Source organism: Ammospiza caudacuta, chromosome 15 (assembly GCF_027887145.1).
Source record: "Ammospiza caudacuta isolate bAmmCau1 chromosome 15, bAmmCau1.pri, whole genome shotgun sequence".
Taxonomy (NCBI): domain Eukaryota; kingdom Metazoa; phylum Chordata; class Aves; order Passeriformes; family Passerellidae; genus Ammospiza; species Ammospiza caudacuta.
Window position 1 is genome coordinate 14,500,587 of NC_080607.1, and position 19,169 is coordinate 14,519,755.

Consider the following 19,169-nt stretch of genomic DNA (forward strand, 5'->3'; position numbering starts at 1 on the left):
CCTGGTCCAGTGGAAGGTGGAGGTTGGACCAAGGTAAGGGTCCATTCCAACCCAAAGCATTCTGCAATTCTATGATTTCCAAGCACATCATTAAACAAGCAGCATGGGGGGATGTTTTCCTCTGAAACATTCACTGGACAAGTTTTAGAGGTGGAGGAAGACTGGGCAGCACCTCCACAGGGAAGAACAGCAGCTGTGTGCCATGGTGAGCCCAGCAGGGCACCCTCTTGTTGGGGGGAACCAAGCAACAGCTCATGGCTCCAGGGGGGTGGGTAAATACAAGGTCATATCCCACCCTCAAAGATGAAAAAATATAAAAGGAAACTGATATGCTTTCAAGTCATGCTTTAATAGGGGAATTAACATCACAGACTCCGTGATACAGCTCTGAGTGCTGGCAAACACCTGTGAACTCACCACACACACCTACAGCCAAAAGTGAACCTGGCAGGAGAGGGAAGGGCTTGGTTTGAGCACTCACTCCAGGCTGGGGATCAGAGTGAAATCCCATTAAACACAAAACCATAACAAGATATAGGATCTATGCCCCAACTGAGCACATATTCACAATGAAAATTTCATTAAATAAGAAAATTACTATAAATCTGTACAAAAGCCACAATTAACAATTCTTAGGAATCTGTTAGGAAAGAATTTTCACTCAACATCTTCAAGTATTTCCATCTGTAGTTAAGTGTAGTCTTATTGGCTATTTACCTCCATCTGTTCTTAAGAAGAAAGAAGTATTTTAAAATATTAAAGCCTTTTTTCAGTACATGTGTGACCATGAACATCAGATGTTGGGCTTGCAGACTTTTATTCCCACACACACATGTGGCATGCTGGATCAGAACCTACAGGCTGGGAAGGCAAATCACCCCTCAAATTCCTTGAAAGATAAAGCTTCTTAAGAGCTGTAGCAGAGAGGAAAAACATTGACATTGCACAAGCTGCTGCATCTGCTCCCTGGCCATCTCCTACACAAACCAAACAGCACCAAACAACCTCAAAACCAACCCAAACAACCTGAGCAAACAGCAAGTCCAGACCTTCAGGCTGTTGGAAACAATTTCCTCTGCTTCATGAAACAGATTCTCTGTTGTAAATTTTTAGGAGTGAAGGTGCTAAACTGTTTTAATGCTCTTCCAGACCTGTGGAGTGTGTGCAGTGTGGCAGAACAGCTGACAGGGAGGTCAGGAACAGAGGCAGGCAAAGAGCTGGCAAGGTCTGAAAGTAAATTCTTAAGGGCTGGAAATAAATGAACCAGACAAGCATAGATAGCCTCTCCAATTAACGTTTCAATTAAGTGCCCCACAAAGCCCAGTGGTTTCCAGACATGCTGCACTGGAATATGCCCTGGCTGTCTGACATTAAAGGCAAAGCAATCCTGCCCTAAGGAGGAAACTGGCTGGATCTGACACATCAAACCTCAGCCATGGGCCTGCAGGAAAGAGCCCCCCCAGGCCACTGCAAATTACCAGCTAAAGCTGAAAAAATGCACTGGGTAATATCTGTGCTGCTTTGGCAACTGAGAAATGAGAGCCTCTGAAACAGTCATGGACAAAAAAATCTGTGGAAGACTATATAAAGTGGTTGGAACACACGGGGAAGGAAGAGCAGCTCTGAACAGTTTTATGCAAAACCTGGAGCTTTTTCTCTTAGAAAGCAGCAGGCAATTTGTAGTCTTAACTCCAACAAGAACTACAAAGCAACCTCTGTGGGGATAAAGAGAATTCCTCAGCACTTTGCACCTCAAGAGAACAGAATCTCTACACAAAGGTTTACACTGGTCAGAGACACATTTTGGCTACAGATCTATCCCAGTCTAAAGCCAAACCTACTTTCCTTATAGGAAAAGAGGCAACTACATTGACATCATGTGAAATCCATATACTCATCTCTTTTAGAGAAACAGCAATTCTGCCAGGAAAACTCCTGGGAAGGTACAGCCTTTCACAGTAACAAACAGAAGTTACACAGCAGTAGAAAGGCCTGGCAAATTAGGTCATGCTGTCTTTACATTAAAAATCATGTCTTTAATAAATACTTAGGTAATTCAAACAAGGAGACAGATCAGTTTTCCTCTTCTCTTTCAGTAGGGACATAACCAGAATCAAAGCAAAGTGCAAAAATCCCCGTTGCTCCAAGATAGCCCTGAACATCAGATAAAACCCAGCAACAGGACACAGCCTGTCCATGAAGATGAGTAAATAAAGTTTTCCTCTTTAGGGTAACCAAGAGCTGGATCTCAGTGAGTTTACTACAGATGATGAAAAATCATGGAAGAGTGAAAGTGAGACAGGGGCCAGCTGGATCATCCCAAAGTTTATTCAGTTCTCCAAGCCACCAAAGCTGGCTCCCAGTACAGGGCAGTGCCATCTCTGCTGGCTCAGGTGCTCACTGTGCTGCTCTCACTCTGCTGCTCCCTGCTCTCCACCAGGCTCTGCTCCATTCTCAGAGCCCTCACCTTTTTCTGGTGGGACCTTAGCACTGTTTTCTTCAGGACAAGCGCGTGTCATGCTCTGCTCATGACTCTCTGGAGCTTGCTTCTTCTCTTTGTCTTCTGCTTGCCCTTTTTCACCTGCCTTTTCCACCTTTTCCTGCTGTCCAACCCCACCTAGTTCACTTTTGCCCCCCATGAGTTTGCTGATCACCCCCTGCTGAGTTTTGATCTCCACTGGACTTGCAGCCATCCTCGACTGGAGCAGTGCAGCCAGTCCTGGGGGGCCTGGAAGCAGCTGGGGCTCTCACAGCCCCACCATCTGCATCACCACCACCCTCCTTCTCACTTGGCACTTCCACAGCTGCATTTTCCTCACTGACACCTCCTTTTCCAGCCTCACCGTTAGCAGCAGCTGGATTTGCTTTGGCAGCAGAGGCTGAGGGCCCCATGCTCAGGTTTATGGCCAAGTTCACTTGTTTGCCTCTGGATGTTTTTTTATCAACCTTCCTGCGTTTCACAGCCGCGTCCGCGGCCTCCGGCGCCGCTGGCTCTTTGGTGCTTGAATCATCTTCCTTCAGAGCCTCCTGATCCTCCTCAGCCTGGGAGCCTGGCTCTGAGCAGGGGATCTCTGCATCAATTGCACACTCTCCCAGATTATGGGAAATGTTTTCAATATCAGCAGAGTTTTTCAATGATCCGTCGCCTTTAGCACCTGCCAAACCTGCATTCAGTTTTCTCTTCTTGCTCTCCTTTGTGCAATCATTCTCTGCAGAACCCTGCCCTTCTTCAGCTTCATTTTTTAAATCCTCTTCCTCCAGCTGGCCAAATGAAGCTTCTTTCTCTTCTTCATCATCTCCTGCCTTCAAAACACATTTGCTTATCTTCTCCTTTACATGTTCATCACTCATTGCAAGCTGCAACTCCACAGCATCTCCAGCTTTCTGTTCCACCTCTGAGCACTGGTTCTGATCCTTCTCCACAGGATCACATTTCTGACACTGGGTGTCCAGTTTATCCTCAGGCCTTTGGTGCAGCTGTGCCCTGGCAGAGCGGGGTCGGTACTTTTGGAGTTTGTCACGAGGCCCCCACACGAAGCTGCTCTGAGGTTTGAAGTGTTGCCAAGCGTAGTGGATGAGTTCCCTCCTCTTTTCTTTGCTCCTGACAGTGAACAGGAAGTAATCCAAGGCACTTCTCTTGACATTTGGTAATGTCTCCTCCACAAGAGTTTCTGTGAGGAAAAACTTCACCAAGTGCACTTGATAGTTTTCATATCCCATCTCCCCCAGGCACTTCAGGATGCGAGTAATCCTCAAATTGTTGTGGCTGAACCTGGAGAAAACAGAAAAGCAAAGCTATCAAGGGAAAGCCTTACAAGTCACTGTGAACCTCTGGGACATCTGGAAAATGTTTTATCACTTACTGACTGTGAGCCATTAAAGACTGTTTGACAATGCAAATGGGAGCACAGATGGGCTTACTTTAAGGCACCCACTGCTGCTGTTTGCCTTCAGCAGGTCCTTCCTAACCCTCCCTGGGTTGACAGGATTCATCACCAGCTGCTTGGAAAGGTTTTGGCTTTCTCAATCAGCCACCAGTAGGTAAGAACCACCATGTTGGGGCAGATACTGACAGAGAGCCTGTAGTGTTGAGAATACAGGCATGAAAGATGCTGCCAAAACCTCAGGACTGAAGCTAGACACAGCTGGTTTTTCCTTTTCTATTTTAGTACTTGACAGACTTCAAGTTGTTTTTTCTTTTGTGATTATGCTCTCTCCTTTCAAGGTTAATATTACCAGGAAGGGTTGTTACTTACTCCACAAAACCTGCAATAATATAAAACCATCCCATTTGCAGAGCACTTTTCACACAAGGACTCACAGCATTTTACACACATTAAGGGTGCTTCATAAACAACCAGGGAACCATATGGAAAGACTTCTATTTTGTAGCTTAACAGAATAAAAGTTAAAAATACTTTCACTAGATAACATTTATCAACAAAAGTCTCCATTCCTCTATGGCTGGCGATTTCCTAGGCTTAGACTTTGTTTTCCCCTTCAAAGAAGTGCCTGGCTGTAGTAAATGCTCAACAGCATCAACACAATCACCTGTTCAAGTTTTCAAATCGTTCACGCCAATTCTCTGCTCTCTTAAGTTCTCCAGTTTCTTCATTGATGAGGTTGATTCCATAAAATCCCAGCATGAGCTTGTAAGCACGTAAAAACCTGTCCATGACTTCCTTGGACTTCCTAAAGGCCTGAAAACAGGACACAGCAATTAGAAAAAAAAAAATGCAACTCCTTAATTACCTGCACCAGATTAAGGGCACCTGAATTCTAAACAAGGGTTGATTGCATCATTAGCATTTCACTGCTGACACAAGACATGCAAATGCTTCACTGTGAGCTCTGTGCACACTAAAAGCCCAAGGAAACAACAGAAAAAAACACTAGACTTCAAATATAAGGTATTTAGGGGAAATATTAACAGCCTTCAGATCTCAAAGAAGAAAGAGACAAAAGCTTAAGATAAATACCTGGATTTCTTGACAGGTGAGTGGCCTGGCACGCCAGTTCATCCCATGCTCACGTAAAGGGAACAGCCTGAAGAGAAAGGAATCTTCAGGTCAGATGAGCAAAGATGACATCCAACCCAGGGTACCCAACTTGTTAAAACCAAAACAGATTCCAAAATCTGTGGTATCACAGGTAGCTCTTGGAGAACTCCCATCCTTAGGGACACAGAAGTTTTGTTCTAGTAAACTCCTCCCATAAAAGTACTGTTTACACTAATAACAAAAAACTTTGCCAATGTGGATCTCTCTCTCCTTGCCTTAACTCTGTGCCACAAGACCACAAATGATTGAGATCTATTGCCACAGCTGCACTAGAAACCTGTGCTTTCAGGAGTTCTAGTGCTTTGCTTCCTCAGGAGTGCATCTCAATTAACTGAAGCAATTTTGGGCCATGTGTGAAGCCAAAATCAGTAATACAGATCCACTTGACACTTACAAGAGGCACAACTAGAGAGGCATTGTATTCATGCAAACAATTTACCACTGTATGTAGGAATGGTTTTCTTCCAGTGTTTCATACTTGTCCCCCCAAGATGAGAGCAGAATTTCAATATGCACACCTGCAAGGAAAAGGAAAAGGTCAGGCAAGAAGTGATACCAAAATAAAGTTAGCCAGTCAGTCACTCCACACAGCTCACTATCCTAACCCAGATATTTACACACAAGCATTAACTCCTCCAATAAGACAACCAGCCAGAAAAATACCTTTGTTTCCTACCACCAGAATACCAAGGAAAATACAGCAGGAATATTTAAAAATTGAAGTTCTTGATGGGTTTTTATTGGTTTGGGTGGTGGTTTTGGTTGGTTGCTTGGTTTGGTTTGTTATTGTCTCACATGGATGAAACTACTCTCTCATCACCCAGCTGCAGCAGATGGCATCAAGCAGCCACCACACAAAGCACTCACCGTGGGGCACAAAAGCAATCTCATTTTTGTAAAAGCTTAAGTTCCACATCTCTTCATCCTCCTCATTCTCTGGTTCTTTCAAATCCTGGAGATGAGAACAAGAAATGAACAAACAACAACCCTTTAAAAGGCAATACTTCCCTTTGCTTTCCCTCACATTCCCTACACATTTCAAGCTAAATCCTCCAAATGTGCTTTGGTAAGTAGCAGCTTGTTTCTGATGCACCCACATGCACATCATCCCTTCCCCCTCACAAATGAATCCTTGCAAGGTGCTGAGCCTGTAAAGCAAAGGCAAAAAGGAGCTCCCAGATGCAGGAAGAGCTCCTGCAGCAGGAGAGGTGAGGAGCAGCCCCAGGAGCACCTACTGGGTAATGGTTTCTGTATCTCTGCAGGTCTCGCGCCGCGGTCCAGTTGCGCCTCCCGCTGCACTGCGGAGAAGAGACAGAGCAGAGACTCAGAATAAAATCACAAAATCACCTTCTGCAAAATAAAATAACATTATATAATGCCCTGACTGAATTCAGCACCTCACACAGGTTCCCCTGCATGTCCTCTGCACTCCCAGCACCCCCAAAACCAACCAGACTGGTGCTGTAGCCATGTCTCTGCATTCCTGAAGACAAATTTAAACTAAGAGAAGATAACACCATCTCCTGCCACCAAAATACTTTTATTTTTCCTTCTCATCTTATTAATCAAGGTTTTTATGTTTTATGTATATCTTTTGTCCCACTTGGGTTTGCCAATGGAAAAGATCAGAACAAGCTGGAGATCCCAATATGAAAATGGGATTGTTTTTCCCTTAACTCAAAGGTTTCAAAACAAGACATGTCTCTGAGTTGCTATAAACCCTAGTGAAGACAGAGGCTAGACCTTAAAATTGTAGAATTTAGGATGCAGAAATATCCCTTGAATTCAAGATTCTCATTCCCTGCAGACCTTGCTGAAATAAAAGTTTTCTTCATCTTCGCTTTATGCTCAAGATCAGCCTTGCTGATTCAGACAGTGGATAGCACCAGAGCCACATGGTCACATGAAATATTTATTTTATTGGAATTCTCTTCCAGTCATAACCTTCATTATTACCCATCTTTCCATGTAACCAAATTTTATGTCAAGCCTACCTGAAAACTCCTCCAAGACAGCAGTGAGGAATTTGAGCTTTGATCCTGCAAATAGAAAACATTTAGTTGGAACATTTTGAAACCAAACTTCACTAAGAAAATAAAAAAATAGATACAAAATGAGAATACCCACAGCAGTGACTCACAGGATCCTTATTAGTTGCCAAGTGACAGATTTACCTAGTTACAGCTGAATTCACTGTATTTTATGCATAATTCAAATTGCTACAGAGAAAAACCTGTGGTGCCACATGAAAAGGCACCAGGTTCTCATCACAGATGTGCTAGATTCATTCCAAGTGTCACATTTAGACAGAACTCACAAAGAACAGCTTTATTTCCCCCTCTGAACTACTTCATGCAAATAGAAGTTCTAAGTATGCCTTAGCTTAAAGTGCATTTTAATTGAAATATATACATATTTATTTATTTATACATTTGATTACCTCAGTGATAAGGGATTTTGTTACATTTCACAAGCAACATAGACAGGTGCAATCTTGCTGAGTGCTGAACCATCCTATCCCAAACCATGACAGGATTTTATTACAGTGTTCTGTGAATTGAGAAGCACCAAAAGGAACAAGACTGCTCACGAACAGAAGGCACCCAAAGCACAGCACAGCCAGGGGGTTCAATGCCAGCTCACAGAGAAAACAGGGAAGTTGGGAAATGGGTGTAAGATGTGCAGAATCTTGCAGAACAAGCATTAAATGAAATTTAGAAGAAAGAAGCAGCAAAACCTCCCCCAAGTTATTTCATAACCTGATTTGATATTTCTTAACATCACATGCACAAGAGAGAAATAAAATAATTTTCAAACACTGATCACTAGTTCATTAATTATTAGGGCAGGAATTAGTCTACATCTGTAAGACATTGCTGTAAGGAAGTCACCCATTCAGTTATCCTGATGACAGTCATGTGGCATTAATGACAATTTTGTTCCCAATTACCAAATAATCCCAGAAATTCTTTACATTTAAGGTTCTTAAGTAACATCCTTGAACACAGCCAGGTGGGACAGGAGAACAGCAGACTGCTCCCACTCAGAAAGAGAAGGGGTTTGCTGAAGAGTCATTGAAGGCACACAGACAGGTGCAATGCCATGGTGGAAGAGGCTGTAGAAGACTTGACCAGAAGGAAGCCAGGTCCAGAGAAAAGACAACCTGGAGCACAGCAATCCAGAGAACAAGATGGGGAAGCAAAGAGAGCAAAACTCAGCTTTGCTTCTCCAAGCAGGTGCTGTTCCTGGGTCTCTACCAAAATTAAGGCCTTTCTTTCCAAGTAAGAAACACAAAGGCTGAAACCTCTCTGTAGAAATCCAACACCTTTTTGTCTCACAGCAAAACTGAGTGGGTTTCACACTCCAAACCTGCATCACACCAGGCACAACATGCATTGCTGTGGGAAAGGCAAAGGGAAGCAGAGAATATAACCAGGAGAGGTGACAGAAAGGGGATCTGGATGAGAAACCAGCTGGAAAGCTGCTGGAACCAAAGGGGATGTGGATTGTGAACAAGGCACAGGAACATGAAAGATAAGAGTCCAGAAGAGTGATTGGAACCTTTTGTTGATGCAGATTTAGGAGAAGGCAGGCCCATGGGTTTGTTATTAAAACAGCTGATCATGAACTCCAGGCGTTACAGCAGTCTCTGAGGGAACTTCTTAAAATGAACACAACCCCCAAAGTTTTCTAAGCTCACCCACAGAAGCTGAAGGCACTGAAATGCAAAAGAGCTGGAAAGACACACCTGCAGGAACTTCAGGCTATGAACACTCACAGAGACACAAGTGAAATGCAAAGACAGAAGCAGAACTTTGTTCTGAAAGCCCATAGTGAAAATAAAAATAAAAAACTCTAACCTCAATACCAAAGAAAGACTTTATCTGCTTCAGCCATAAAGAAAACCATCCAAGCTGAGGGGAGAAGAATGAGAATTAGTGTAAAATAAGCAGAAGTAAGGAACAAGTTTGGGAAATTGATCCATGCCTTGGACAGGCTGCAAAGGCATAAATGGCTAGCAGAAGACTTACTGCTTCTTTGTGCATTCATTTTCAGTGCCCTCACAATTTTTTGGACACTGCCAGAGAGAGGTGCCTACACATTCACCACCGAAGGAAGAGCTCCTATTTAAAAATGCAGAATTATATTTCAAGGCTGTCTCAGAGACAACATCCTCCTTTGTAAGGCAAAGCTGGAGAAGTCCACTCACTGGAGTGAAAAAATGATCCTTGCTTTTACAGTTGTCACCATCCAGAGTTGCTCTAAGGAAAACAAGGAACCTGAAGAACAAATACATTCAAACAGAACAATGGGAACGTTCTGAAGTTATTAAAGCTTGTGAAGTCCAGCCACATACAAAAGAAAAGTTGATAAGAGTGCACTCCAACGGTGCAAAAAACTTCAAAGGAAATCTCTGCCTCCTCCCTTCAGAATTACAGCTATTCCACCCAAAATACCTTTGGCCTTTCCCAGATCTGTGTGCACAGATAATTTACTGTTCCTTCAAAAGTGGTTATTTCTATTTTAATGCTTATGAAGGAAAAAAAAAAGAAGTTTAATTAGAAACTCTTTTAAAAAAGTATATTCATTAGAAAGCTTTATCTGCCTATTTACATTCTAAAGATAAGGACGAGCTGCAGAAATGAAACTCCAAGTGAAGCAGTGGTTTCCCTTTCCCAGAAAGGGGAGGAGTTAAAGGACTGTAGCGTATTTTTCCTGGGAAGTACTGAAAAGGATAAAGCTCTAATTACCAAAGCAACGCTGGAGAAGAAATTACTGACACCCAACGTCAAACTGAAATCCACTGAAACAAACAGAAACCTCAGATAAGACTAACAAATTCATTTTATTTCAAATAAATATTATTTTAAAGCACCAGACACATGTGCTTGTGTTTTGCAGCTTGCTCAAAACTGCACACGTATCTCGAGTTTTTTGGTTTTCAGAATTGCTCTACACCCGCTGCCTAAGAAATACAACACGTCTACGAGAAATAAAGAGTTACAGCTCATTTTTAAAATTGAGCAGATGTTATGTAATGGATTTTTATTGATGGCATGACAGAGCCACCACACAAAGCTGAGGATACCAACCAAAAGCTTAAAAGAACATCAATGCCATAACATCAAACAGGCAGGTGCCGCACACCACCTGTGCTTATGGGATAAAGCACCCACATAACGGGGAACGGTGGGGAAAAACAAATTAAAATTACTTTGCCTAGCTCATGGCAATGTAACCGATCTTGAGGAGACATGAAGTGACAGCACCCCCGTAAACCCTGCTCCTCCAGGAGGATTTGCTTCCCCAAGATGAGGACAAATTCCGTGGCGCGGATGCCCCGAGGGCCGCGGAGCCTCGCCTGGCACCGAGCGGGCAGCGAGCAGCGGCTGTGCCCGGGAACGGGCAAGGAAGGGCCGGGAAGGGGCTGGCAGGGCTCCCCTCAGGCCGTGCCCCGCAGGCTCTGCTCTGTCCCCTGTCCCCACACGCACCTGGCCGTGCCACCTGCCGCACGCCCGGCCCTGCCCCGCAGGCTCCCCCGCATCCTCCGGCTCCTCCGCCGCCGCTCCCTCAGCCTCGCCTCCGCCGCCATCCTCCTCCTCGCCGTCCTCCTCATCCTCCTCCTCCCCCTCCCAGGTGGAGTCGTACTTCCAGAGGTTCGCCTCGTCCTCCGCCTCGTCCTCCTCCGCCCTGAGCGCGAACCAGGCCGCCATGGGAAGGCGAAGAGAAAGGGAAAGCGAAAGGGACCGAGATGTAGCGGCGGGACCGCCCGCCCGCGCGCACAAAGCCCGGGCACGTGTGGGGGGGAACGGGGGGACGGAAGCGCGGGCACGCCCCGCCCCCTTCCTGCGCCGCCGCGCCCCATTGGCCGCCGCCCGCGCGGGCTCTGCGCCCGCCCGCACCGCGCCCGGGGAATCCGGCACCGCCCGCGGGCCCCGGGCGGAGCGGAGGGAGCGGGACTCGGGACGGGGATCAGAGAACGGCATTGCCGGCCTTGTACAGAACAGGGATCAGAGAACGGCATTGCCGGCCTTGTACAGAACAGGGATCAGAGAACGGCATTGCCGGCCTTGTACAGAACAGGGATCAGAGAACGGCATTGCCGGCCTTTTACAGGAGCAGGGATCAAAGAACGGCATTGCCAGCCTTGTACAGGAACAGGGATCAGAGAACGGCATTGCCAGCCTTGTACAGAACAGGGATCAGAGAACGGCATTGCCAGCCTTGTACAGAACAGGGATCAGAGAACGGCATTGCCGGCCTTGTACAGAACAGGGATCAGAGAACGGCATTGCCGGCCTTGTACAGAACAGGGATCAGAGAACGGCATTGCCGGCCTTGTACAGAACAGGGATTGAAGAACAGCACTCCCAAAGAGCCAGCACTCTGAAAGCGAAGGGGGCAACAAGCAAAGTGTTTACATTTGCTGATACTCAACTTCACATCCAAACAATTAATAAAAAGTCGGCATTGCTGCATTGACTGTGAAATCCCCAAGTGGGCTTTCCGTGCTATGAGGTTGGTGCTGAGTGGTTGCACCAGTACAAGCCATTGTCGACATATTTCTACTTCAAGCTGTATAAACATTTCATTGGTAGAGCAAAACTTTTTGATTAGAATCCCATGGATGAGAAGGATTTGCTCATAGGGACATGAGACTTGAGTTCCAAAATCTGCACTTTATGGCCAAAATCTATGTACATTGTGACACACTAATCAACACTTTAATGCTATATTACTTCTAAAATAAGTTGGGCCAGATTTTAATCAAGTCACACAACAACTGCCATTTAGTAAAATAAAAACAAGTCAAATTTATTCTTTGTATAAAACAAGAGAAGCAAATTAGGCAGACAAGAACTTGGCTATGTACCTAGAATACAACCAAAAAATGAGAAGACTCCTAATGCCTCACCTTGAAGGCAATACTGAGAGATCAAGAAGTAATTCTTCTTTTTATTAACTGATAGTTAATATAGTGAAACAAATTCAGTACCATTTCAGCCTGCTTCATTCACCATTTAACAGGTGTGTGTTGACTGCGATCCATCTTTTGACAACACAAAAATAGTAACATCATCAAATCTCTATGTTCTAGCATATAAAAGATAAGCATTACAATGTCAGCAAGATTCTTCAGTTGTAGAACAAAACAAACATTTTGGAAAACCAATTCCATTCACATCTACTAAAACTGCTTTAAAAAAATAAATAATTAAGTACAAACCCCACTGTCATACGCTACTGTATTACAAATGGATGAAGCAACACCTCCACATTCAGGCACAGCTCAGCTGATCCCTTATAAAACCATGTGTCATCACCAGATATTTTATTTAGGACACTTATTAAGTATTTGGGCTAGAGGCATTATAATTTTCACTTTACTTATGGTTGAAAAATTTTACATCAAAAAGGGTGAAATGAAGTTCCTCCAGCAATGAGAGCAACAGAATGCTTCAAATGCAGTGGTCATCTGCATTTAAAATAATTTTAGTTTTACTGAACCAACAAATTGAGGCATTTGATACAAATGGAAGGGAAATGGCCAAACATTACCTACAGATGGTCTGTAAAGTCACAGACAGCAATGACAGAAAAAGCTATCCCACATTTACAGAAATCACCTCTGCTTTTGATGGCCCATGTGCCCCATGGGGCACTCTTCCTACGAGCTGTGCTGACACAGAGTGTGCTGCTGGTTTGAAATGCAGCCCTGGCACTGTCACACCCACCCTCCCCTCTGCCAGCTTTGTCCCCACACCCCGGGGTGGCAGCTCCTCGCTGCTGCCCAGAAACCCCCAGGAGAGACAGAGCCAATGCGCAGATTCCTCAAATACTGGCTCCACTGTCTTCTACTTCCTCCCAAAGTCTGTGTGCTGCTCCTTGTTTTTCCTGCTCCCATGCCAGAGTTTGTCACTGCTCCTCAGCTCTACGTCCTGCGTCGTTTGGCGGCGCTGGGACTCGAGGGGTTGCTGTTGGCATTCAGAACCTTCTCGGTGACTCTGTTGCGCTTCCTCTTATCAGACCCTTCTTTGGAGCCAGGATCTGATGAAGTTTTCTCTTTCTCTTTGCTGCTTGGCTTTTCTGTTGTTTTTCCTAAACTTCCAGAGGGTGCAAAAACTGAAACAGGACCAAAGTAATGATTCCAGATCAGAGTCATACACAAAGGCAAACAAGAGTGATATCAAACTTCTTTATATTCCATAAAACTTCTCAAAACAATCGACTCTCAGCATACTTGTCCATCATTTAAATCTTAAGGAAAAATCTCTGAGAAAGGCACATCTTGCTTTTATTATTTGCTTTAAAGACAGGCATATATTTTGACAGGCTAAAAATCAAACTCATTAAGTGGAATTAAACAGCACTTAATATTAAAATAATTAAAGGAACACTTACAGAAACAGAGGACCAATCTATGGAATTTATAATCAACAGGAGTCATTACATTTGGTACCATAGATAATTTTAAAACTGAACACCCAAAATTTTAATATATTTTAAAATACAGTTTAGATCTTTTATTACAGTCTTTAAACACCACTTATTCAGTGATATAAATATGATGAAATTATATAGATAGCAGTTGGCTTTGTCTGTTAAGATAAATAGCAGGATCTCTATTGTTCACATTTGACTTGTTCTACAGCAAAGTGTTAGGAAAACAAGCCTTTTATTTAAAAGCAGCAAGATAATGAGAATAAAATAAAATAAGCACTCTGCCCACGTTCCCATTTCAGCACGCAATTTTACAATCTCTTTCGATTTATAGGTCCTATTTCCCCCATGACTACAAAGTTCCCAACACAGAGCATTCAAGTTCAAAAAAATCACTCAGCTTTCTTCCAGAGATCCTCAAATTCCTTCAGACTCCCAGGGGTTTGTCAAGTACATAAAGCCAAAAATCTCCAAAGCTATACAACTTTGTACAGATGCATTAGGAGCAAAGAAGAAATCTTTTCAATAAGCAGCTGCTTACTCTGTGCACTCTTAAATTAGTCAAGTTCTTAGCATGAGCACAGGCTAAGTCTGAGTACAAATCACAAAGTACACTGCATTTGGATTTACATTTTAACATTAATTTCTCAATTACAGTTGGTTTTTAATCTCGTATTACACAGTAGAGAGTTACAAAATTACCTTCTTCAGGACCTGCATGCGTTTCCATCTCTTCTTTTAAAACTTCCTCTTTCACTTCTTCTTCCATCATTACTTTTCCTACAGAAAGCATTGTTGGCAATGGTTAGATGGTTTTAGACCACATGGACTTTTTCTGGATTAGTAGCCTCTGCATAGTTGCATGTTTGCAAATACTCCATGCAATGTTCAGCATTAATTCAGTGCCAAGAAATTGTTATTAACATGAGAAAGTGAAATGCTAAACAAGCAAAACATATTGCAATGTCTTATTTGTGCTAAGATTTTACACTGAATTTTTAGTGTACCTAGTAATTCAGAAACATTCCACTGAAGTTTAAAATATCCCAAGAAGTCCTTGGCAGGTGCTTAAATTTTCTAGTTCCTTCTTTGGATAGCACACATCAGCTAAATTTCAAAATTCAGCTCTCACTGCTCAATCTGAGATTTCTGTCAAACTCCTGCATATTTCTATTAGATTTGACAATACATGTTTTTTGGGGGGAATTTTGTTAAAAGATTCTGAGATGAGATTAAAGCAACCAAGAACAAGAGACTGCAATCACATCTCACCTTCTCTTACTTCTTGAATCATTTCGTCAGGAAGAGCAAAATTCTTCTCTATATTAGGGAATGGAAGAATCTCAGATTCATGCTTAGAAAGAAAAGAAGGATCTCTGTGAGTGACTGGTAAAGACTTTAATTTGAATCTTGACATGCAATCTCAAGTTCTATTTTACATGCAATTAGGAGCTAAATAATTTTTAACAAGACATTATTGATGTTAAAGAATCAGGAGACTTCTGATACCAAACTGATTACTGAGGTCAGGATACCTGAGAGCTCAACTCAGGATCGTTAGATATCATTTTTAGAACCCAAACATAGCAAATTCTTATGTAAACAATGGTAACATTCTCATTTTGGACTTATATATGTATATAAACATGTTCTGGATCAGCATTTAGGCAACTTTAAAAAACAAAGTCAGAACATGGTATCTAAAACACCCAAAAAACCCTCACAAGCCACTGCAGGTTTTATTGTCTCCTACTGAATCTACTTTTTTATTCAGGGAAAACCCCATCAACTCACTGGAATGACACCTAATTCTAAGTACCATGAAAGGCACAACAGGCCCAGTGATTTTGGCCTGGCACAACTTCAGAACTCCATGAAACAGCATCAACCCTTTATACTCACAAGAGCCTGCATATCATACATGGTGCTGAGATGGTCCCAGATCACTTTGGATGAGATCTGCCGTCCGATATTCTGGCTGAATTTATCCCGGATACAAATCATGTGGAAATGGCGATTCACACCTGCGGGAAGAACCCAGAGCAATTAACACTGCTAACAGTTTTATTTATGACACTTAGAGATAATAAATAAATTTATTTATTTACTTATGAATTTAAAAAGCCATGTTGTTACAAGGAATCCATACATTGCAGGAGAGACGGCTGGCAGCTGGGCAGGCTGATCTTCCACCCTACACTGCAGGTGCTGTTCTCTGGGGAGCTGAGGGTGCCCCTGTGGGTAATTTTAACACACAGCCAGAGCTTCTAGAGGGGCTGTGTGAGAAACATCCCAAGGGATGTACAGGGAGTGCTGTGTCCAGTTCTGGGCTCCTGAGTACAAGAGAGACGAAGAGCTCCAGGTGTGGGTGCACTGAGGGCAACAGAGGAGCAACTGGAGCATCCCTCTGACAATGAAAAGCGGAGGGAGCTGGGCCTGTTCAGTCTCCAAATGAGATATCTAAGAGGGGACATCAATAATGCTTATGAATATCTAAAGGGGGATGTCAAAAGCAATAGGACATAAAGCAATGGGCAGAAACTGATGCACAGGAAGCTCCACCTGAATACGAGGAAAAACTTCTTTACTGCGAGCACTGAACCACACTGCCCAGAGAGGCTGTGGAGCCTCCTTCACTGGAAATATTCCAGAACGGCCTGGACACACTCCCGTGCCATGTGCTCTGCAATGCCCCTGCCTAAGCCGGGTCCCTGCAGCGTGACCCGCACTGTGCTGCAGTGGAAGCGCAGGGCAGCCGCTCACCCGTCGGCTCGGGGGCCCGCCGGGCCCGGCGCTCCCTCCCCAGGCCCCGCCGCGCTCCGCGGGCCCGGCCCGGCTGCAGGGGCCGCTGAAGCCGCTCGGGAACCCCCGCCTGGCCCCGCTCCTATCCCCGGCCCCGCTCCGCTCCGCTCCCAGCCCCGGCTCCCGCAGGCCGCGGCCCGCACTCACCTACGGGCTTGTGGCCCAGCATGGCGTGGAACAGGCACACCTCCACCTCCGGGCTCCACACCACCGCCGCCTCCTCCGCCGGCGCGCCGGGCTCCGGCCCGCCCGCCGCCGCGGCCGCAGCGGCCGCAACAGCGGCAGCGACCGCCGCGGCCGCCCCGGGCCCGGCCGCGGGCAGCGGCGGCTTCTCCACGGCGGCGGCCGAGCCGCCCTCCGCCTCGCTCATCCCCGCCGCGCCGCGCCCGCAGCGGCTCCTGCCGGCCGGGAGCCGGGCACGGCCGCGCCGGGGCCGGGCCTGGGGCGGGGGAGCCTCGGCGGGGCCGCGCAGGGTCGGGGGGGCTCCTCCGGACGGGGCCGCCCCGCGCTCGCAGCGCCGGAGGCGGGAGCTGAGCACCGGTAGCGGCCCTGAGGGACGGGCGAGGCCGCGGCTCGGCCCCGGAGGAGGCTCGGGGACTGCTGGGAGCAGCATGATGGAGCGCTGGGGAGAGCTTGGGGAACAACTGGGGAAAGAAAGGATTACGGGCCTCTGGAAGGGCCTTGCGGGGCTCTGGGGCACCGCGGTCGTGTTTCAGGGTCTCTTGTGTTATAAGTAAAAAAAGCTGCCAATTTTTTTAAAAAGGTTGTGGAGTGTACAGATTGGACCACTTGCTGCCAGGGTGGAGTTCTAACTATTTGTTATAGTAATCACAGGTCGTTTTCGTTAACTACCTGTCTTTGATGGTTAAGAATTGCCCCTTTTGTCGAGTGACACCCTGCTGCTTCCTAGAAGATGACACCCAGCCGGTGGAGGAGAAAGGACATTGAGTCAACATGCAAATGATATCGGATCCAGCATGCAGCGGGAGAGACCCCTCACCAAACCTAGCCAAAACCCCCTAAAACAACGAGCCAGCACAAAATTAAGAGATCAAAGTGATGTCTGGACGGGAGGAACAAAGCCCAGAGCCTGCAGAGACGCTGAGACCTTTTTTTGCCCTTGCCCTAGCCACGAAAGGACCTTGGCTAGAGGCAGGACCCTGGGAGTTGATCAGAAAATGCCAACAAGGGATTTTCCTGATGCTTTCATGAGGATGGAGCTCCAAGCTTTGCCCACAGACCAGTGGACAAAGCTGTGCTCTTCCTCCGAGTCACCCCTGGGAGCAGCAGTGGCGTGAGCGCGGACCTGTGGGTTCTCCCCACCCAAGCTGATCACTTTTAATAAAGGCGTTGTAGTATATGGTAGGGGTAAACCATGCTATTAATGTATGGTATAATATATTGTGAAATCCAAAAGCATGTCTTTTGACCGTTCCAGCCTATTTAGATTCAACTAGTTCCCGGACACAAGTTGAAATAAGGATTGATGCCTTAAGGTAAGAATAGAAGCTTCCAGAGTGATAATCACCGGTTGCTCGAGTTGAGAGGAGTCACCCAAGAGCGATTATCGCCTTGCTGATTGCATCTATCAAGATAGTCAGCGGCGCCAAACTGATACATGTGAATACACGGCTTCCCGGAGCCTGTTGTCGCTGACTACACACCTGGACCCGGCTTTTGTCCAGCTCTGCGCATGGAAAGAAACAGCCATGCATGTGAAGAGATACAAAGGAAATTCGGCCATCTTTGCCTCGGGCAGAATAAGCTGTATAAAACCTCGCTGCAAGAAGCAGCACATGTGAACCGAGGGGGAGACTCTGACACTCGGGAGGTCAGATCCAGGTTCACCCGGTGTCGACACTGTGTCTTTGGCTCGACACTGTGTCTTTGGCTGCGGTGCTTTCGAAGAATGAACTTCGGTCTCGCAGACAAAGTAATAAATCTTTGCTAAATTTTTGATAATTTTGGCTCACGATTTGATCATTTCTAACAGCATTAAAAAGGAGAAAATTCTCCTGTCCATGTTTATTTCATCTTGAGCCAGTCACAGAGGCAACAGAGCGCTGCCATCCCCATGGGCTCTGCTCTGTGTTTTGGGACCCCTGGACTGGGATGGGAACTGGGGGTCACAGCAGGGCTGGGGGTCAGCCCTGCTGCCCTGCTGAAGCCTTGGCCACCTCCATGCTTACCCCAAAACTGCCATGGCAGAAGGATTTCCCAAGCACTGCAACCTTTCTCCTTGTTACAACAGGATCATTTTGTATAAAACCAATCGTTTTTGATCAATATTGATCATTTATATCAGATACCAGCCTGGCACTGATGCTTAACAAATAACTGCTTGGCTTGGTTACAAAATGCAGAACCTACCAGCTTTGCCCATCATTTAAGACATAAAAGAAAAATTTTTGTTTGGGAAGAAAGGGAATGTATGACTCCCTTGGAGATAAGGGGTTTTTGCCTTGTTAGGTATAATTAGACATACAGGCACGAAATAGGAGTGCTGTTGCTTAGGTGATAGGGCTTTCCAATTGCTCACTCCTCACTTGAAGATTTAATCCATTTTGTGACATTAAAAGTATTTCAACAACAAATAATGATCACATCATATGCAAGGAATGAGTGTTCTGAGTGAATAATAAATCAGTGGGGGCAAACACTCACAAGCAGAGACATTATTTTAATGCAAATCATCCAAACAATAAAAAGCAGGAAGGGAAAGATGCAATTTTCTGAAATTGAACTTTCTGTACTTGTTTGTACCCAAGAGCTGACTCGTATCATTGTTTTGGGCTTGATGTAATTAATACCCTGAGCAGGTTAGTCTAACATTAAATAAACATTTGAAATAATTTAAACCCAGAA

At 45.2% G+C, this 19,169-nt stretch overlaps 2 protein-coding genes across 2 annotated transcripts; both read right to left on the minus strand.

Annotated features, from left to right (window-relative positions):
- Positions 1 to 330: 330 nt before the first annotated feature.
- Positions 331 to 10,774, minus strand: OGFR (opioid growth factor receptor). The gene is given in 10 exon segments (XM_058814580.1): positions 331 to 2,646; positions 2,648 to 3,772; positions 4,552 to 4,700; positions 4,980 to 5,046; positions 5,500 to 5,578; positions 5,928 to 6,012; positions 6,296 to 6,358; positions 7,055 to 7,099; positions 8,921 to 8,974; positions 10,553 to 10,774. Coding segments are annotated over 10 exon segments (2,124 nt in total). The 3' UTR covers positions 331 to 2,411.
- A 1,076-nt stretch (positions 10,775 to 11,850) lies between these two features.
- Positions 11,851 to 16,674, minus strand: MRGBP (MRG domain binding protein). The gene is made up of 5 exons (XM_058814686.1): positions 16,452 to 16,674; positions 15,405 to 15,526; positions 14,775 to 14,856; positions 14,205 to 14,282; positions 11,851 to 13,184 (listed from the first exon to the last, which is right to left on the minus strand). The coding sequence occupies exons 1-5, from the start codon at positions 16,672 to 16,674 to the stop codon at positions 12,994 to 12,996; spliced, it is 696 nt and encodes a 231-aa protein (XP_058670669.1). The 3' UTR covers positions 11,851 to 12,993.
- Positions 16,675 to 19,169: the final 2,495 nt, after the last annotated feature.

Excerpts from the sequence above, each read along its gene's own strand:
- MRGBP (XM_058814686.1), bottom strand. The coding sequence starts at position 16,674 with ATGAGCGAGGCGGAGGGCGGCTCGGCCGCCGCCGTGGAGAAGCCGCCG. Across the intron at positions 15,527-16,451 it reads GCTGGGCCACAAGCCCGTAG|GTGTGAATCGCCATTTCCAC; the intron begins GTGAGTGCGGGC and ends TTCTTCCCGCAG. Across the intron at positions 14,857-15,404 it reads TGTATGATATGCAGGCTCTT|CATGAATCTGAGATTCTTCC; the intron begins GTGAGTATAAAG and ends TTTCTTTCTAAG.